The following is a 16,817-nucleotide window of genomic DNA, read 5'->3' on the forward strand; positions in this document are numbered from 1 at the left end:
TAAACCTCCCTCCATCTGCGCTGCTCTTCCCTGAGAATCACACCCTGTGCCCGCCCGACACCTCCCTTTCACCCTATTCACTACCGCACCCTCTGACACGCCTCTTCCTCTGTGTCCGATTGTCCAGGCCGGTCCCAGGCTATTACGTAGCCCTGCAGAAGTAGTTTATGGCCCCATCTGTAAAGATTCACCTCTCTTCAAAGGAGTTACAGTAGATCAAGGCCCCCACCCCATGAGATCCGTCACACCACACGCATTCCGGGAATCGGCGGAATGTCCTGCTGTTCCTACTATCTGATAATGATCCTGTATTGTGATTGGGGAGGGAATTCTCACTGTAAGGGTGTGTGGGACCGAGCCTGAAGCGGAAGATTCCAGGGATGCCTTTCTGTACATCAAAGTCTTCACAAGAATGTGTCACATTACAAATATATAGCACTCCAACAAAGTAGTAGGGTTATAACACTTTAATAACTTATAAATATATACAATGCTCCAACAAAGTAAACATGTTAAAAAAAAACATTTTGAACAACTATTTACATGGCAGCCTGCTGCAACATCCATCTCAAAGCATTCACCGTCCGTTTAACACTGTCCTTGCTCCTCCCTCCTCGGAGTAGCAACAATGGGCTGCTTTGGCCTGTCTTTTAGTCGGCTTTAGGTTATAAAAAGCCTACAAAATCCGTCGGCCTGTGAGGCGGCGTCAGTAGCAGACCGTTGTGCAAATAGGCCAAAGGAAGCACAACGCGCCGAGATCCGGATGGCACCGAGGTGGTGTCCAGCAAGTTGCCGTACTGGTCTGGCCATCCTACAATGCTGCGCCGAAAGACAGCGTGGGGTGCCCCGGGGGGGGGGGGAGGCGGCGCGAACGGGTCTCCCCCGCCTTCCCAGGTGGAGGCTTCTCAGCTGCAGTGGGGCGCCCCTTGGCATCCAACTGAGTTGCGCCCGCTCTTGCGGCACAGTGCCTTATCCGCCATACAGCTGAGTTGCGCCCGCTCTTGCGGCACAGTGCCTCACCCGCCATCCAGTTGAGTTGCGCTGGCTCTGGCGGCTACAGCGTCTCGCCCACCATCCAGTTGAATTGCGCCCACTCTTGCAGTGCAGCGATAGGCGGCTGCTCCACTAAAATGGCCCTGGGACACCTTGGAACTCGGACGTTTGCCTGCTAGGGCATGGGCCCCATTCCTGAAAGCGTCCCCTCAGCCTTGAAGATTCTACAAAAGTCACCGGGGCCCCCGACTCCCGCAGGCTTCCGGTGGGGAGCGGCTGCCATGATTGCTTGCGGAATGGTCACGACGGAGCCATGAGATGGTGGTGCTCTCATGCTGATGCCAGCTTCAGTCTGAAACATCCAGAAACACTGTAGACTACCAATTCGATCAGTTCCGGTGGAGCCCGAACGTGACCCGGTAGGGAAGAACTTGCCCTCCCCTCTTTTGACTGATTGTTTTTGTTGCCTATCTCTTCTGTTGTCATTTAACGGAACCTCTTTTGACAGCCGAAAGGGGTTCTGGTCCAACCGCTGGTTAATGGAGACATTTTGACTATATCCTGGACCTGCCCGGCCTCGCCCAAAATGGCGCCGGTATAAATGGGACTCGCAACTCCTTGTTGTGTACTGGTTGCCCAGCCTTGATATCACGAGATACGTATGCAGTTTTGAAGCACATGGCGGGCGGGGACGGGTACTGAATGAACATTTGGACATCCCTATTGATATTAAGTTCTGATGTGTTATTGATTACTGTACTATTGAAAGTTCGAATTAATGTCACCCATGGTACTTGCCCGCAAATGTATATTCAGATAATTTTATTGTAACTGGCCCTGTCGTACTTTAATTATAAAATGTACGTCCACCGATTCCGCAACTGTTAGACACCTTAGTTCTTGCAACCTAATGGCCCGCCCGTTACGTTCTTCTACAGTGTAAATGTCCCCTCATCATATACGATTTCAGTTTGCTCCGTGGCCGGCCCACGTGGTTATAGGCCCGTATTTGTATACTGACATTTTCACAATAAATGTTTTTAAAACAAAACATGGTAATAGTACCTAGATTGGTAAAGTTTTGAATAATAGTCACTGTTTTCGAATCAGTAAAAGGCAAGTGAAATAAAGCAGCCCGATTACATGACGGTTAAAAGGTATAATACGCAGGAATGCTGTAAAGATAAATGGTCAAGGGCTGTTGTGTTTTCCACTCCTGCAACATAAAGTGATCGATAAGAATCCGATATTCAGGCCTATCAGCGACTAAGACAGCAGGCCGAGCCTCTTTTGCTTAACGGCTCCCTCATGGGACGAAGAAACGCCCTTTTTCTCGAAATAGGAATATTTTACTTGCAGGACAGTTGTAAATTTCCCGGGAAAATACATTAGCCTGGAACATTGTTAGTGATAAACTGTAAATGTATCTGGGTCCTTTGCTTTACAAGTCAGAGTGAGAAAACAAAAGGTGGGGCTTTCATCATTTGGGAAAAAAAAATGTTCTAAACCAATGAAAAGTGTTATTTTTAGGTCATATGACCAAGCCTTCCATCATTAGGAAACCAAAAGTAAAATGAACCAATGAAAAGTTTTATTAACAAGTCACATGATCTGTTATGCTTACGTTACGCGCTCCGCGCCGCGCTTCCGGGAAGCTGCGCTTCGCGCCTCGCGCACCAGAGCACTTCCGGTTGCGCTAACGCGGCGCGTTATATGACGCATTACGCGACAATACAGGTCCAGAATATAGTCAAAATGTCTCCACCAACCAGCGGTCGGAACAGAACCCCTTTCAGCAGTCCAAAAAGTTCTGTTAAATGACAACAGAAGGGACAGGCAACAAGAACCATCAGTCAAAGAGGGGAGGGCTAGTTCTTCTCTACCGGGTCACGTTGGGGCTCCACCGGAACTGATCAAATTGGTAGTCTACAGTGTTTCTGGATGTTTCAGACTGAAGCTGGGGTCAGCATGAGAACACCACCATCTCGTGGCTCCGTCGTGGCCATTCCGCGAGCAATCATGGCAGTCGCTCCCCACCGGAAGTCTGTGGGAGTCGGGGGCCCCGGTGACTCTTGTAGAATCTTCAAGGCTGAGGGGACGCTTTTGGGAATGGGGCCCATGCCCTAGCAGTCAAGCGTCCGAGTTCCAGGGTTGCCCTGAGCCATCCTTGCAGGCCAGGCCCAAGTCTGTAGAGCCGACCGCCATTTTGTGAGCTCCGTGGCAGCCGCCTGTCGCTGTACCGCAAGATTGGGTGCAATTCCGTTGGATGGCGAGTGAGATGCTGTAATAACAAGAGCAGGCGCAATTCAGCTGGCCGAGCGAGGCACTGTGTCGCAAGAGCGGGCGCAAGTCAGCTGGTCGAGTGAAGCGCTGGGGTGTAGCTGAGAAACCTCCACCTGGGGAGGTGGGGGAGGCTCGTTCGCGCCGCCTCTCCCTTCTAGTGCACCCCACGCCGTCTCCTGGTGCAGGTATATGTGATGGTCAGACTAGGGCACCGCAGGACGTGTCTTCAGGTCAAACGGATTGTGGGACAAGGTGTGGAGCAGGCGCAATTCAGCTGGTCGAGCGAGGCACTGTGCCGCAAGAGCGGGCGCAACTCAGCTGGCCGAGTGAAGCGCTGGGGTGTAGCTGAGAAACCTCCACCTGGGGAGGTGGGGGAGGCTCGTTCGCGCCGCCTCTCCCTTCTAGTGCACCCCACGCCGTCTCCTGGCGCAGGTATATGTGATGGTCGGACTAGGGCACCGCAGGACGTGTCTTCAGGTCAAACGAATTGTGGGACAAGGTCCAGAATGGAAGAGTCACCAAAAGGCAAAAAGTTCCGCCTGACCCCGGGAGCCGGCCGCCTATGTCGGGGGCGATCTCAGGCCACACCAGGGCAACAAGACTTGGGGAGGGGGCAGGAGCCAAGCGCCCCCTCCGAGTCCGCGCCACCATATTGCCCCTCGGGGGCCTCCGTCAAGCGGTTCAGGGAGGTACCGCATCACATTGCTTTCCAATGCAGTCAGGTCATCAAACAGCCCCCACTTGCTTTGAGAATAGTGAAGCTGCAGCAGGTGCAAATGAGCTTCAGACAGTGTTACAAGCGCTGCTCGGAACACTCAACTATGGCACCCAACATCCAGGACTTATGCCATTTGTGCAAGGCAGTGACATCGAAGCATCTCAGGGTCCAAGCAACATACCATATCCAGAGTCCTTCCTACAGCCTCTGCCTTCCTTCTTACCTAGTTATGGTTCTTTCAGTCCCACTCCAAGCTTTTAGTCTATGGATGGAAAACCATGAACCTACACTCACCTATGAAAATCTTACTATTGATGTTTGACTGAGGCCAAGGAGATCAGAGTGCATGTCTGTGTAAGGTGATGAACCTCTGGGGAGATGATGTTACGTTTAAACGTAGCCCCTGAGTGCTTAGTTTGCTTCTGTTCTCTGTCACTGTTGTTGATTTTGAGCCCCAAATACAAAGGATTGTTGTTGGTTGTGAATCCCCAAGTGTATATTTGCCCATACTGATCCATCTCGTAGGCCACAGAGTAGTCGGGGAGAAATCCCGGGAATGGCGGCATGCATTTGGATCGATGTTGCAGCAGGCTGCCATGTAAATAGTTATTTAATAAAACGTTTTACCCTGTTACTTTGCTGGTGTGTTGTATATATTTATAATATTTGCATAGGGTTTGTCGTTATTTTGGGCGGGGTGGGCGGCGGAGCAGAGCTGTCTTGCAGCCATCATGGTGTCGAGCTGAGTTCCTCTCACTAGTTTCGTATTTCTCATGAGGGGTTGTTCCTAATGTTTCTATTTTAGCGAGGTCAAAAAGAGATCCCATTAGTGGCCTACTGATTTTGCTTGATTCCTTTTGTTTTTTTAACGATTTTTCACTATCTGCAAAGACTAAACAGAGTATTGCGACTCTGTGCTTGTTTGTAAATAGAGAATGAACCAAAGAGAACCAATTCTAAAACAGTAAATGCTTGGATAACAATCAATCAAATGGAGAGGGAAGCAGGCACGACGCATTACAATGGGGGCAAAGGTCTGCGTTCCCTACCCTTCACTATCTGCAAAGAGAGAATACTCCTAAAAGAAAAGAGGGGGGGGCAGCGTTCAAAGCACATCAGCGTGCATAAACACGAAAATGTTTTTACCTACCACGTACTTCACATTTTAAAGCTTTTGATATTTGCTATTAAAAAAACATTGAAATTCACTGAAAAAACCATAGGTTATAGACCATATATAGTTAGGAATTAGCATTTACAAAACCTTGAAAATTCACTGAAAAAACCATGGGTTATAGACCATATATAGTTAAGAATTCGCATTTTCAAAACCTTATTTTACTCACACAAAACCATTGAAATTTCATATATAGTTAGTTGCACTAACTATATATCGCGCACCCGCAATCCACTGCTGATGATGTCACATATTACATCATTCATGACATGGTCAGTGACATCACTGATGACATCACTGATGATATCTCAAATGACATCACTGATGACATCACTGATGACATCTCAAATGACATCACTGATGACATCTCAAATGACATCACTGATGACATCTAAAATAACATCACTGATGACATCACTGATGACATAACAAATGACATCACTGATGACATCTCATTTGATATCAATGGTCACATCACTGATGATATCATTCATGTGACAATACAATGCATCTCCTCACACTTTAATATAACCTCTGTTACATCCAGTGTAAAATACAGAATATAATTTTTTAAACCATTGACACACCAATACTAGTTACTACATACGCACTCACTGATTCCTATGTCTACACACACATTCACTCATTCACCCATACAATCATTCATACATACAATCACTCATCTTTACAACACTATCATATGCACTCATACACCTATACAGACACTCACACTCTGCCACTTATCCATGGAGTTACTCACACACCTAGTCAGTCCTGTAAAGAATCAATCACACTTCCATTTTCTAATCAATACAGTTAAACATAGAGTACCTTACATTTTCAAACATATACTAACACATACTTACTCTCTTATACAATCATTGATACAAGAACACATTGATCTGCACAGAGTCACACATCTCCCAGCCAGCCACACACACACTCAGTCTCCCATACAAATACTTGGACAATCAATCAATAACCCATATAGTTACTCATATAGCTACTGATCAACACTTGCAGCAGTTTACAGAACAACAGACATAATGATGCACAAATTAAGACATTTTAGTCACTAACCCATGCACTCAGTGAGACACATTTAATCACTCACTCACTCATGCAGTCAGTCATGCACCTACTAAATCCTTCATCCAGACACTTATACATCCACTCGTTCTTCAATATGTAAGACATATTTTAACTTTACAGAAACAGACAGTCACTGGATGTTGTCATCAGTGATGTCATCAGTGATGTCATTTGAGATATCATCAGTGATGTCATCAGTGATGTCACTGACCATGTCATGAATGATGTAATATGTGACATCATCAGCAGTGGATTGCGGGTGCGCGATATATAATTAGTGCAACTAACTATATATGAAATTTCAATGGTTTTGTGTGAGTAAAATAAGGTTTTGTAAATGCGGATTCCTAACTATATATGGTCTATAACCCATGGTTTTTTCAGTGAATTTTCAAGGTTTTGTAAATGCTAATTCCTAACTATATATGGTCTATAACCTATGTTTTTTTCAGTGAATATATATTAGGTGTAATGCAGTGAAAAATCATCTGGTATGGGTTGATTAAGAAATTAATTCAATACCAACCTACTTGGCTGCTAGGTTGATTAGTGGGACTATCCAATTAAAAATATCTGCCACACCATGCAACACATATTGTATCACCACTTCACAGCAAAGCATGTAATACATGTGACAACGCAACACATGTTGCATCACAGAATTCAGTGGCCATCTTGAAAGAGTAGAAAGCAATGTTCTTAACATGGCTGATCAGGAATTGGAAAGCCCACTCACTTGACATTGGCAAAGTGAGACTGATCGACTTTGCGAATGCTTGTTGTTGAAGGTTAAGTCTGCACCAGAGATTCTTAAAAATCTCCTTAAAAGCCATTATTACAATTTAAGGGCTAAATTTGATTCCTGTTAAAGCTGTAGTCTGCCTAGGGATCGGAATTCCGAGTTGTGTGATGAATATCACTACCTCGCAGTCTTCCTCTGGTTCTGGACGGTTAAATCTGTCAAAACTTAGAGAAGGTAAAAGCCTGGGGTGCCATAAAGAGTTCTTAAGTACTCAAAAAAACTTTCTACCTCTAATGTAGAGATGTGTTTCCTTGGAAGAGTGCTCAAATCTTTGTGGTCTATTTGAGTATATTTACGCAAGCACCATTATGACATTGCAAGTAACTTTGTAAATCGTCTTTTTTTATTCAACCTAAAAGCTGAAGATGGTGCTACTGGAAAAGTGTATTTGACATGTATGGACAGCACAATAAAAATGTGTTACATCATGAAGAATTTCTATCTTTGCTCATACAAGTTAAATGGAGAATTTATTATGCAATTTGAGGTGGCATAAGGCAAACAAGTAATGCAGCACAGATAATTAATGAACTTTGTATTGGGAGAAGGCATAGAAACCAAGTGCATTTATGACTTTTCATTGGTGTAGTTTTACTCATTTGTGAAATGCACAAATTATTGCAAATGTACACTTGAAACCCTGCTACAGTCATAGCTTTTCAGACACGATTCTGGAAATGTTTTGTGAATTCCTCTTTTTAGGTTTCGCCTGCACAGCACTTGAGCTATGTTTGAGAAGCCTGCACAGCCCTTGAGCTATGTTTGAGAATCCTGCACAGCCCTTGAGCTATGTTTGAGAAGTCTATTGTTTTTAATATAAACTAAAATGGGACTTACATCCCGCCTCCTCTCTTTCCTGGCTTCTCATTTGTACCTAAGCGTGCCACTTAACTTTCCTCCATTTCTATTTGCTATTTGATGCAGCATATTTTCCTGCATTTACCAATGCTTGTTCCTCATCTGCTTCTTTTATTAGTTTCCGTCCCCTGCAATACTGTTTAACATCCGCTTTGATGGAACTATAGTTTCATCAAGTTTTCCTTTTACTCTTGGGGCATATCTATATAAGAATGTATCACTCGGAGAGATTAACCCCCAGATTCATCAAAGTCCTATTTTGCGAGTCCTTAATAGCGAATTTTAAGGATTCGATATTAAAGACTCGCAAAACGGGATGCATGTAGAAATCGCAATAATTTTAGCGATTTCTACAGCTTCCTTATTTGCGATTCGCTAATTGCTAATCGCAAATATGGATTGGCTTTCCCATTTATTCCTATGGGTCTAAAGGTCCATGGGAATGAATGGGGAGTCATTCCTTATTTGCGATGGGCAATTAGCAAATCTCAAATAAGGAAGCAATTCCAAGGGTGCCAGGGTGTCCAAAGGACACCCTGTAGCACCCCTGAAATGGTAATGTCCACTGGTGTTGCGCACACACATGTCCCAAGGACATGTGTGTGTAACATACAAATAGAAAAATGCACTAAAGTGCATTTTTCTAAGTTTTTGCTATTTACCACGTAGTTAGACTTCGCGGTAAATAGCGGCCCCAGATAGCGATTTCGCATTTTTAAAATGGTTCATGAATTGCATTTAAGGAATCTCAAATTGAGATTCCTTAAATGCAATTAATCGCAATTTAGTGATTACTAGATTTGCGATTTTTGCATTTGGGATGATGCATCCCAAATGCAAAAATAGCGCTCGCAAAGGGCCAGATTCTCAGAATCTGGCCATTTGCGAGCCGATTCAGGTTTGATGAATCTGGCTGTAAGTGATTTGCATAGAATCCCAGGATGTTGGGCAGTGCTGCCGAGTCTCGAACAGTGATCCCCAGCTCTTGAGTCAAACGCTCTGGCCACTGCGTCACACCCACTCCACTCCTGTGTTATCTGTCAGGGAGCTCTTTCCTTCTCCCGGATGATGATTGATGAAAACAGTTCTTAATCATTACAGTGGCGAAGCCGATGATTTACCAATGCTTGTTTCTCTTTGGCACTGGTATTTCCCCAGTGCCTCATTTTATCCAGGGCAGGGAGCGGTCAGAGGGGAGTTTGTGAATATTGTTCATGTGATTGAGAGTGTTGACAAACTTTGAAGGAAAATCACGCCTTGAAATGCCCCCTCAACCCTCCCTTGCCATCTATTGTAATTACCTTGTGATTCTAAAGCTAGCCTTTGCTCACGTAAGTCAAATTTACAAGCATAAATGACTTAGGAAATAAAGACCTATGCACACAGCATTATTTATAATTATATCGGTAATGCTACCCGGAGCCTTGATGTACTACGTCATCATACATTACACATGCAACTTTGACACTTTACCGAGATATGGCTATGCAAGAAGGATCTATCTTCTGCAGATTGTGAAAATTTGTTTAGAATTCTAATCACATTGTAAACAAATCACACCCGAGAGCGTTTGTAAACAATTTGAAAAATAGAGGGGTAAAGAAAGTTTGAAAGAGATGTACTGACTTGACTTGGTGATTTCGGACCTGCTTCTCTTTGGCACACATGGTCAGGACGACATCTGGCATATCAAAACCCAATTTATGCAAATATTTTGTTTCATAAAGCACTTCCAGGACCACAGGATCCAAATTCACAAACAGTTGCTAAACACAAATCAAACACAGAGAGGTTATCAACACTAAATTGCATATTTACATATGAAGTTTCACATTGTTACGAAAAGTAGGAACATTTAGTTTTACTACGAAATGTCTGTAGAGCTAGAATAACTCTGCTTCCAGGATTTGAAGGGTAATATGACATCTCCAATAGTATGCCTGAAATCTGCACTGTCGCAGCTGTGAATATTTCTGGAAACAAAAAGTGGTAAATGTAACTCAAACGCAGAATGGAAAGGCTGTTTATTCCATTGGGCATTTCCACTCAAGGTTAGGGGTCCTGTCACATTCTAAATCCCAAGGTTTAATTACAGCAGGTTCAGAGGGTGGGGATACGAGAGAGAGAGAGCGAGAGTGAGAGAGAGAGGGCGAGAGAGAGAGAGATGGACGAGAATGGGTAGATTAGGGGGGGGGGGGGGGAGAAAAGAAATGAAACAGGGCTGGTTTGAGAATTTTTGCCAGGGCTGCTTTAGACTTATAAAGTCCATTCCTGTTGAAACGTAGGAGTACTTTTATTAATTGAACCCAAACAGTTATAGGTCAAAGCGTTTGCGAGTTCTGCTTCAGAATGTTGTTCGATGGAGGCCTCCCCCCATTTTACGATATTTTTCTCTGGGAAAGGGGGCCACCCTAGTCTTGTACCAAGCCCGCCTGATTTATTGAAAGTCACAAATCAGAGCGCTGCACAGGTACATGGGGGGTGAAGACAAACGACTAGAGACCGTTCAAACGTCGCGTGCCTTATATCGAACTTTCCTCGAAGACAGGATGCCTCCGTGAGTGTATGTTACGCTGCCTGATTACTTGACATAGTGCTGCTTCGTGTCTAATACAGCATATTAAAACATGCTTGCTGCAGATTTTTTTGTACCAATATGAAATCTGTCAATTTTGCTTTTAGGTTGTTGTACGTTACTAACGGGTGTCTGGTGCCCTCTAGGGTAAATTTAGTATTATGACACATGGTCAACCCTGAATATGACTATCGTTTCTGAAATCTATCATTTCTATTCCCAACTTTTTTTCCCTGTCTTTTGTTTTTCAATACTTGTTTACTACATAATGGTGTCTGGTGCCCTCTAGTGTGCATAAGTTCTAACAACAACTATCACTCCAATATTTTCCTAAAAGGTGTGTTTGTTAAAGTAACAGCATAGTTACCTTCGTTTCGGGATGTCTAACCAGCACAGAGGCATTCAGCCCATTCTTAGCAAGGTCGGAGCATTTGCACCATCCTCTGTGGTACAGGAGTTCAAATTCCATAAGAACTGACGCCATCTTGTTGTAGATTCGAATCACCTTTTTCATTTCTACACTCTGGAATAACACGTTTTTTAAAATTAATTCATACATTTTAGCAACATGTCAAAGAAATATTCAGTCAGTAGAGTGTACTTTAGAGAAACGAACTCTGACATTTATACTGTTTCATCCATATTGGCTTCAGAGCCGGCCTTTGCTAAAATAGCCCCCCGGGCGGAGAGAACTTTAGCGCCCTTGCGGAAGGTAGTGAATGAAATGAGGCAGCAGGTGGTCCCTTTTGTGTTCACTGGTCAGTACCTTGCTGAGCAGGGACTGTGCTCCCTAACACAGGCTCCCGGACCTCCCCAGAGCACCTAAATCACCCATAGTTTAGCTGCCTTATGCGGATGATGCTTTTGTTTGTGTTTGTCAGCAGAGGTGAGGGGGGGCAAGGAAGGCTCAAATAGGGTGTTAAAAACACCACCCATTGTATGATAATGAAGGCTTAAAACCACTTTAAACTGGCAAATCAGACAGAAACAAACAGTCAGGGACAAGGCAGGGTCGGATTGGGATCACAATTTGGCCCGGGCACTGACGAAAAAAGTTGCCCACATTTGCGAGGCGTGGCCCACATTCGCGGGGCATGGCCCACATTCGCGGCTGTGCCCTTTCATGAAACACACAAGGAATGTAAGTGGGAGGATATTGTTCTTGGGAAAGACACAGGGCCAAGGTGACAATGTCCTACAAGCTGAGCACCTGAAAATCAAAAAATCAATGGGGGAAGGGATCACTTGTCCTGAGTAACCAGGGTTTTATAATCTGTTCATTTCTGGTTCCGATAAAAAACCCTCATTCACGTACCAAGGCTCGAGTGGCGGTGTATCTTCATTTTCCGCCTTGTTTTAGCAACGTGACAACATTATCATAGGGTTTAATTGTATGCTTCCTCCACCCGGAGGTAGACCACTGGTTCGTACAGTGGTGATTAGTGATCAAAAAAAGATGGTGTGTACAGTTAAAAAGGGCGTTCTTAACCAGTTCGGACAAATTTTTATTAATACTGGAAAAGAGCCTAGTTAAAAAGGTTCTGCTTGCGTAGGAAACTGGAGTTAGGGGACTTCCGCACTGTCTAATGTCCATAAAAAGGTCGACATGTTTCAGCCATCAATAGCCCATAAGGGGGCAGGTTGGCTTTCTTCAGGAACTAGTATCTATAGTGAAAATAAAGAAAGTGAAGTAACCTTATTTTGTAGGTTGATTCTTGGAATACTTTTCTGAATCTGGGAAGGCCTGTAAGTACCTTTGAGTGTTTGTTAAAAAACCTCCTCGGGTGTGCTGAGGCTGTGCCTATTCCTAAGCGGTTCTCGTCACAACTTGTGCTGTCTCTGCCTGCAGACCCCGGGTGCACCTGAAAATCAGTCAGGCCCCTTTCTATTACAAAATTATTCCGCAGCCCTCCAGCGCAGGAGCACCTGAAAAACAGCGAGGCCCATTTCCCTTAAAAAATGATTCCGCAGCCCTCCAGCACAGGAGCACCTGAAAACAGCGAGGCCCGTTTCTCGTAAAAAATTATTCCCCAGCCCTCTAGCGCAGGAGCACCTGAAAACAGCAAGGCCCCTTTCTCTTAAACAATTATTTCCCTAGCCCTCCAGTGCAGGAGCATCTGAAAACAGCGAGGCCCCTTTCTATTAAAAAATTATTTCCCTAGCCCTCCAGTGCAGGAGCATCTGAAAACAGCGAGGCCCCTTTCTATTAAAAAATTATTTCCCAACCCTCTAGCGCAGGAGCATCTGAAAACAGCGAGGTCCCTTTCTATTAAAAAATGATTCCCCAGCTCTCCAGCGCAGGAGCATCTGAAAACAGCAGGGCCCCTTTCTCTTAAAATATTATTCCCCAGCCCTCCAGTGCAGGAGCACCTGAAACTAGAGAGAACCCTTTCTGTTAAAAAATGATTCCCTAGCCCCCCAGCACAGGAGCACCTGAAAACAGAGAGGCCACTTTCTATTAAAAAATTATTCCCCAGCCCTCCAGGCCCTCCACCTGAAAACAGGGAGGCGCCAGCTATTTGTAAATTACTCACCCTCCCCATCCCTTCAGTGCCTCAGGGCAATGGCCTGGCAGGAGAGGGGCTAAAGCAAAAACACAGCTTCTGGGCCATCCATGGGGGTATGGGGGGGGAGGCTAAGGCGAAGATCGTGCGAGTTCCCACATCACCTGGCCTCCATAGTGAGACCCATTCAATCAATAGAAAAATGCGCATACATTTAGCAAATCAAGCAGAAAAGCGTGATTGCACAACTGCCACTTTTTAAGATTTTTTTTAAGCCAACAATGTTACTAAAACATGCATTTCAAGAAATTAAATACGCTCCTCACCTTTAATACGTCAGGTTTCATTTTTAGGAATTTCATTGGGATGTCTATTTTTCGGAACAGCTGTCGAGCCCACATTATCTTGCCAGTAATCTAAAATTGTGACAAAATAGGTAAATTAACGGAAATGCAATGAATATGCAAAGAAGAAACCTTACTCTGAATGACAAACTAATTCAAATACTTTTCAACTGCCTAAATATAGATGGCTGTTATTTCTATGCAGCTGCTTTAAAGGCAGAATATACAATTTACAACGGTGTCAGATTTGTTGTGGGGCACCACATTTCTTGATTTCTTAAGAAAAGAAAAAGGCAGATTATGTGTTGTTAAACATTAAAAATTAAAAAGCATTAAAAAGAATGAGCTTCAAAGAGCGGCTGGCATGATGCAGGTTTGAAATGTACACTTATTCATTTGTGTTACAACCGGCTGTCTCTAGTTGGCAGAGGCACACACTTCTGACAAATAGGGACACTCATTTTCTAGTCAGGGCAAGGGGATCACACCCTTCGATAACCCCTGCTCACCCCCTTGGTAGCTTGGCAGAGCAGAACAGGCTTATCTCAGAGGCTGTGTGTTAAGCAATTATGACCACATACAGTAATAAAGTGAATACACTACAAATGGACACGACACAGTAGTATTATAAAAATAAGTATCTTTATATAAGACTTAGCACAAGACCAAATAACGGCAAAACTGTACACAATCGGAATAAATACGTTCGGGAAGGAAAAAGGATAGTTCAAAGGTAGTTTCTTCTTTAGCACAAGAGTCTTTTATATCCAGCAAATCTTCTTCTTGGAAACACAGTTCTTAGCAACAGGGTAACTCCCACGGGAGCTACACAACGCTGGGGCAAGGATAATCCACAGGTTTGGCGTCGACCGCGAGGAGCGCTGCGCCGGGCCTGGAGTCACACGGACCCCCAACAACACAGTACCTTAGGAAATTGAAGCACACGATGATCATCGGCGTCGAGCAATCCGGAGTCGCGTCTTCGGTGTCGATCAGGCCACAGCAGGCGTTGTCGATGATGCAGTTGCACAGAGTGAGCAGCGCTCACGGCGTCGAAGGGCACACGGTTGATGCGATCAGCAGCGGGGCAGACACGAGGTCCTCTGGAGTTAGAGCCGTACTCCTACTCACTGGCGTTGCTGCTGGCGTCGGTCGGGCCCAGCGTCTGATCGTCGTGATTGCTGGTCCTTTCAGAGGTGCTGGATTCACACTTCCAGCGGATAGCACTTTTTAGCAGGTGAAGTCCTTTAGCCCTGTGACTTCGGCAGGAGACTGGCACTCTTCCAGTCCTTGGAGATTTTCTTAGCAAGCGTGAGAGTACACACACAGTTCCTCTCTCCTGGTTTCCTTGGCAAAAATAAAGAAGCACTGCAGGATTCCCCCAACAACAGCACACTGGCAGAAGGGGTAAGCAGTCCTTTAGATCAGCAGGCTTCTTGTCCTTGGTTACAGGGTTCCTTGTCAGAAGTGATCTGATTTCCTAGTTCAGGGGTCCTTCTCTTATACCCCTTTTCGTCTTTGATCCCTTTGTCTATGCCGGGGGTTTCCCAACATCCTGGGTCTGCGGTGGGTGGAGCTAGGCAGTCGCACCTGGCCTATTCATTGAGCCGGGCCGGGTCCTCAGACGCCCCGCAGGAGGTGGAGCCAGCATTGATACTGGCAGGAGCAGAGCTATCGCCCTCCTGGCAGGAGGTGGGGCTAGGATCGTCCATGGCAGACACAGAGCCATCAGTCCCTTGGCAGGAGGTGGAGCCAGCATTGTATCAGGCAAGGCAGGCTATCAACAACTACTCTCCCCCTACTCTCAACGTAAATGTCCCACTCATCCCACACTGACTCATCCAGACCTCTTGGAGCCGCCCAGCTCCTGTCACACACACGCAAGACCAGCAGAGACCAGATATGGTTAGACAAGAAAATAGACACTTTCTAAAAGTACTACTTTCGAACCCAGAGTCCAAAAACCATTCACACCAACGGATGCGTAATTAAACCCCGAGCTCAGGGATACCAAACTCGACATTGCACCGTACTCTCCGAGCCAGCTAGGATCATAGCATTAATAATCCCGGTGGCCCATTCTATCCAACGGAGAGTAGGCTACCTCGCAATAGTGAAGCACTGAGATGGCGGCACTTCACTATCAGGACATGCCAACTTGGTCAGGCGTGTCCTACCTTACACTTACAATGCACCCTGCCCATGGGCCTACAATAGGGGTGACTAACATGAAGTTAAGGGGAGGTTGGAGGGGCTGGCAAGTAGGTATACCTGCGCAGCCGACGTGACAGTGCAAGACTGCACGTGGGTCTCGCAATGACAGACCCGTAGACATTATTTTCCAAGGCCGCTCCTGTGGGTGGCACAACACGTGCTGCAAGCCCACGAGCGGCATTTGTATTTACAAGCCCCGGCACTCCTGGTGCACTAGACTAGGGACTGACAGTAAACCAAATAAGCCAAACATGGATACAATAGATACATCATTTTAACAGAGGGAGCACTTGCGCTATGGCACTGATCAGCAGTGACACGGCGCCCAAAGCATATACCAGCAAAACATCGTAAAACAGTAGAGGCAAACAGAAAAATGGAGGAGAGACTCAAGCCAATGATGTCAGGTCTAACACGTGTCCCCTCCAGCTGAAATGTGGGGAGAACTACCCTTAACCTAGGGAGTCCTCATCACTAAGACGGAAAAATCTGGACAGACCATCAGCATTGGCGTGATCTGTACCAGGGCGGTGTTCCACCGTAAAGTCCATCCCCTGTAGAGCAATGGACCACCTCAACAGTTTTGGATTCTCACCCCTCATTTGCATCAACCATCTGAGGGGCCTGTGGTCTGTCTGAACCCGGAAGTGAGTCCCAAACAGGTAGGGTCTTAGCTTCTTCAGCGCCCAGACCACAGCAAATGCTTCTCTCTCTATCGCACTCCACCTCGTTTCCCTGGGAAGTAACCTCCTACTGATGAAGGCTACAGGCAAGTCTCGGCCCTCTTCATTCACCTGAGCTAGAACAGCCCCCACGCCATGCTCTGAAGCGTCCGTCTGAACAATGAATTCTTTCGAAAAGTCGGGTGCTTGGAGTATAGGTGCTGTGCACATTGCAGTTTTCAGGGTGTCAAAGGCCGTTTGACAGGCATCAGTCCAGATCACGTTTCGTGGCTGCTTCCTGGAAGTCAGCGAAGTCAAGGGGTGCACAATGTTACCGTAATCCTTGACAAACCTCCTGTAATAACCCGTGAGTCCTAAGAAGGCTCTCACCTGTGTTTGGGTTTTGGGCGGCGCCCAAGCCAGGATGGTATCAATCTTGGGTTGCAGGGGGGCCACCTTACCACTCCCTACTTGGTGCCCCAAGTACACCACAGAACCCTGCCCAATCTGGCACTTACTGGCTTTGATTGTGAGGCCTGCTCCGCGCAGGGCCAACAACACTTCCTGGAGGTGGCGCAAGTGTTCCTCCCAGCTG

The 16,817-nt window shown here is 45.7% G+C and overlaps 1 protein-coding gene across 1 annotated transcript in view; it reads right to left on the bottom strand.

The window, feature by feature from the left end:
* The window catches only part of LOC147722959 (dynein axonemal heavy chain 5-like), a 1,378,573-nt gene that overhangs the window by 1,123,651 nt on the left and 238,105 nt on the right, over positions 1 to 16,817 (bottom strand). The window contains exons 18-20 of the mRNA XM_086965349.1: positions 13,329 to 13,418; positions 10,866 to 11,021; positions 9,550 to 9,689 (exon numbers count right to left, since the gene is read on the bottom strand). Coding sequence (XP_086821475.1) covers positions 9,550 to 9,689; positions 10,866 to 11,021; positions 13,329 to 13,418 — 386 coding nt within the window. The remainder of the gene's footprint in view (positions 1 to 9,549; positions 9,690 to 10,865; positions 11,022 to 13,328; positions 13,419 to 16,817) is intronic.

Source organism: Lissotriton vulgaris, chromosome 4_1 (assembly GCF_964263255.1).
Source record: "Lissotriton vulgaris chromosome 4_1, aLisVul1.2, whole genome shotgun sequence".
In the NCBI taxonomy this organism is placed as follows: Eukaryota; Metazoa; Chordata; class Amphibia; order Caudata; family Salamandridae; genus Lissotriton; species Lissotriton vulgaris.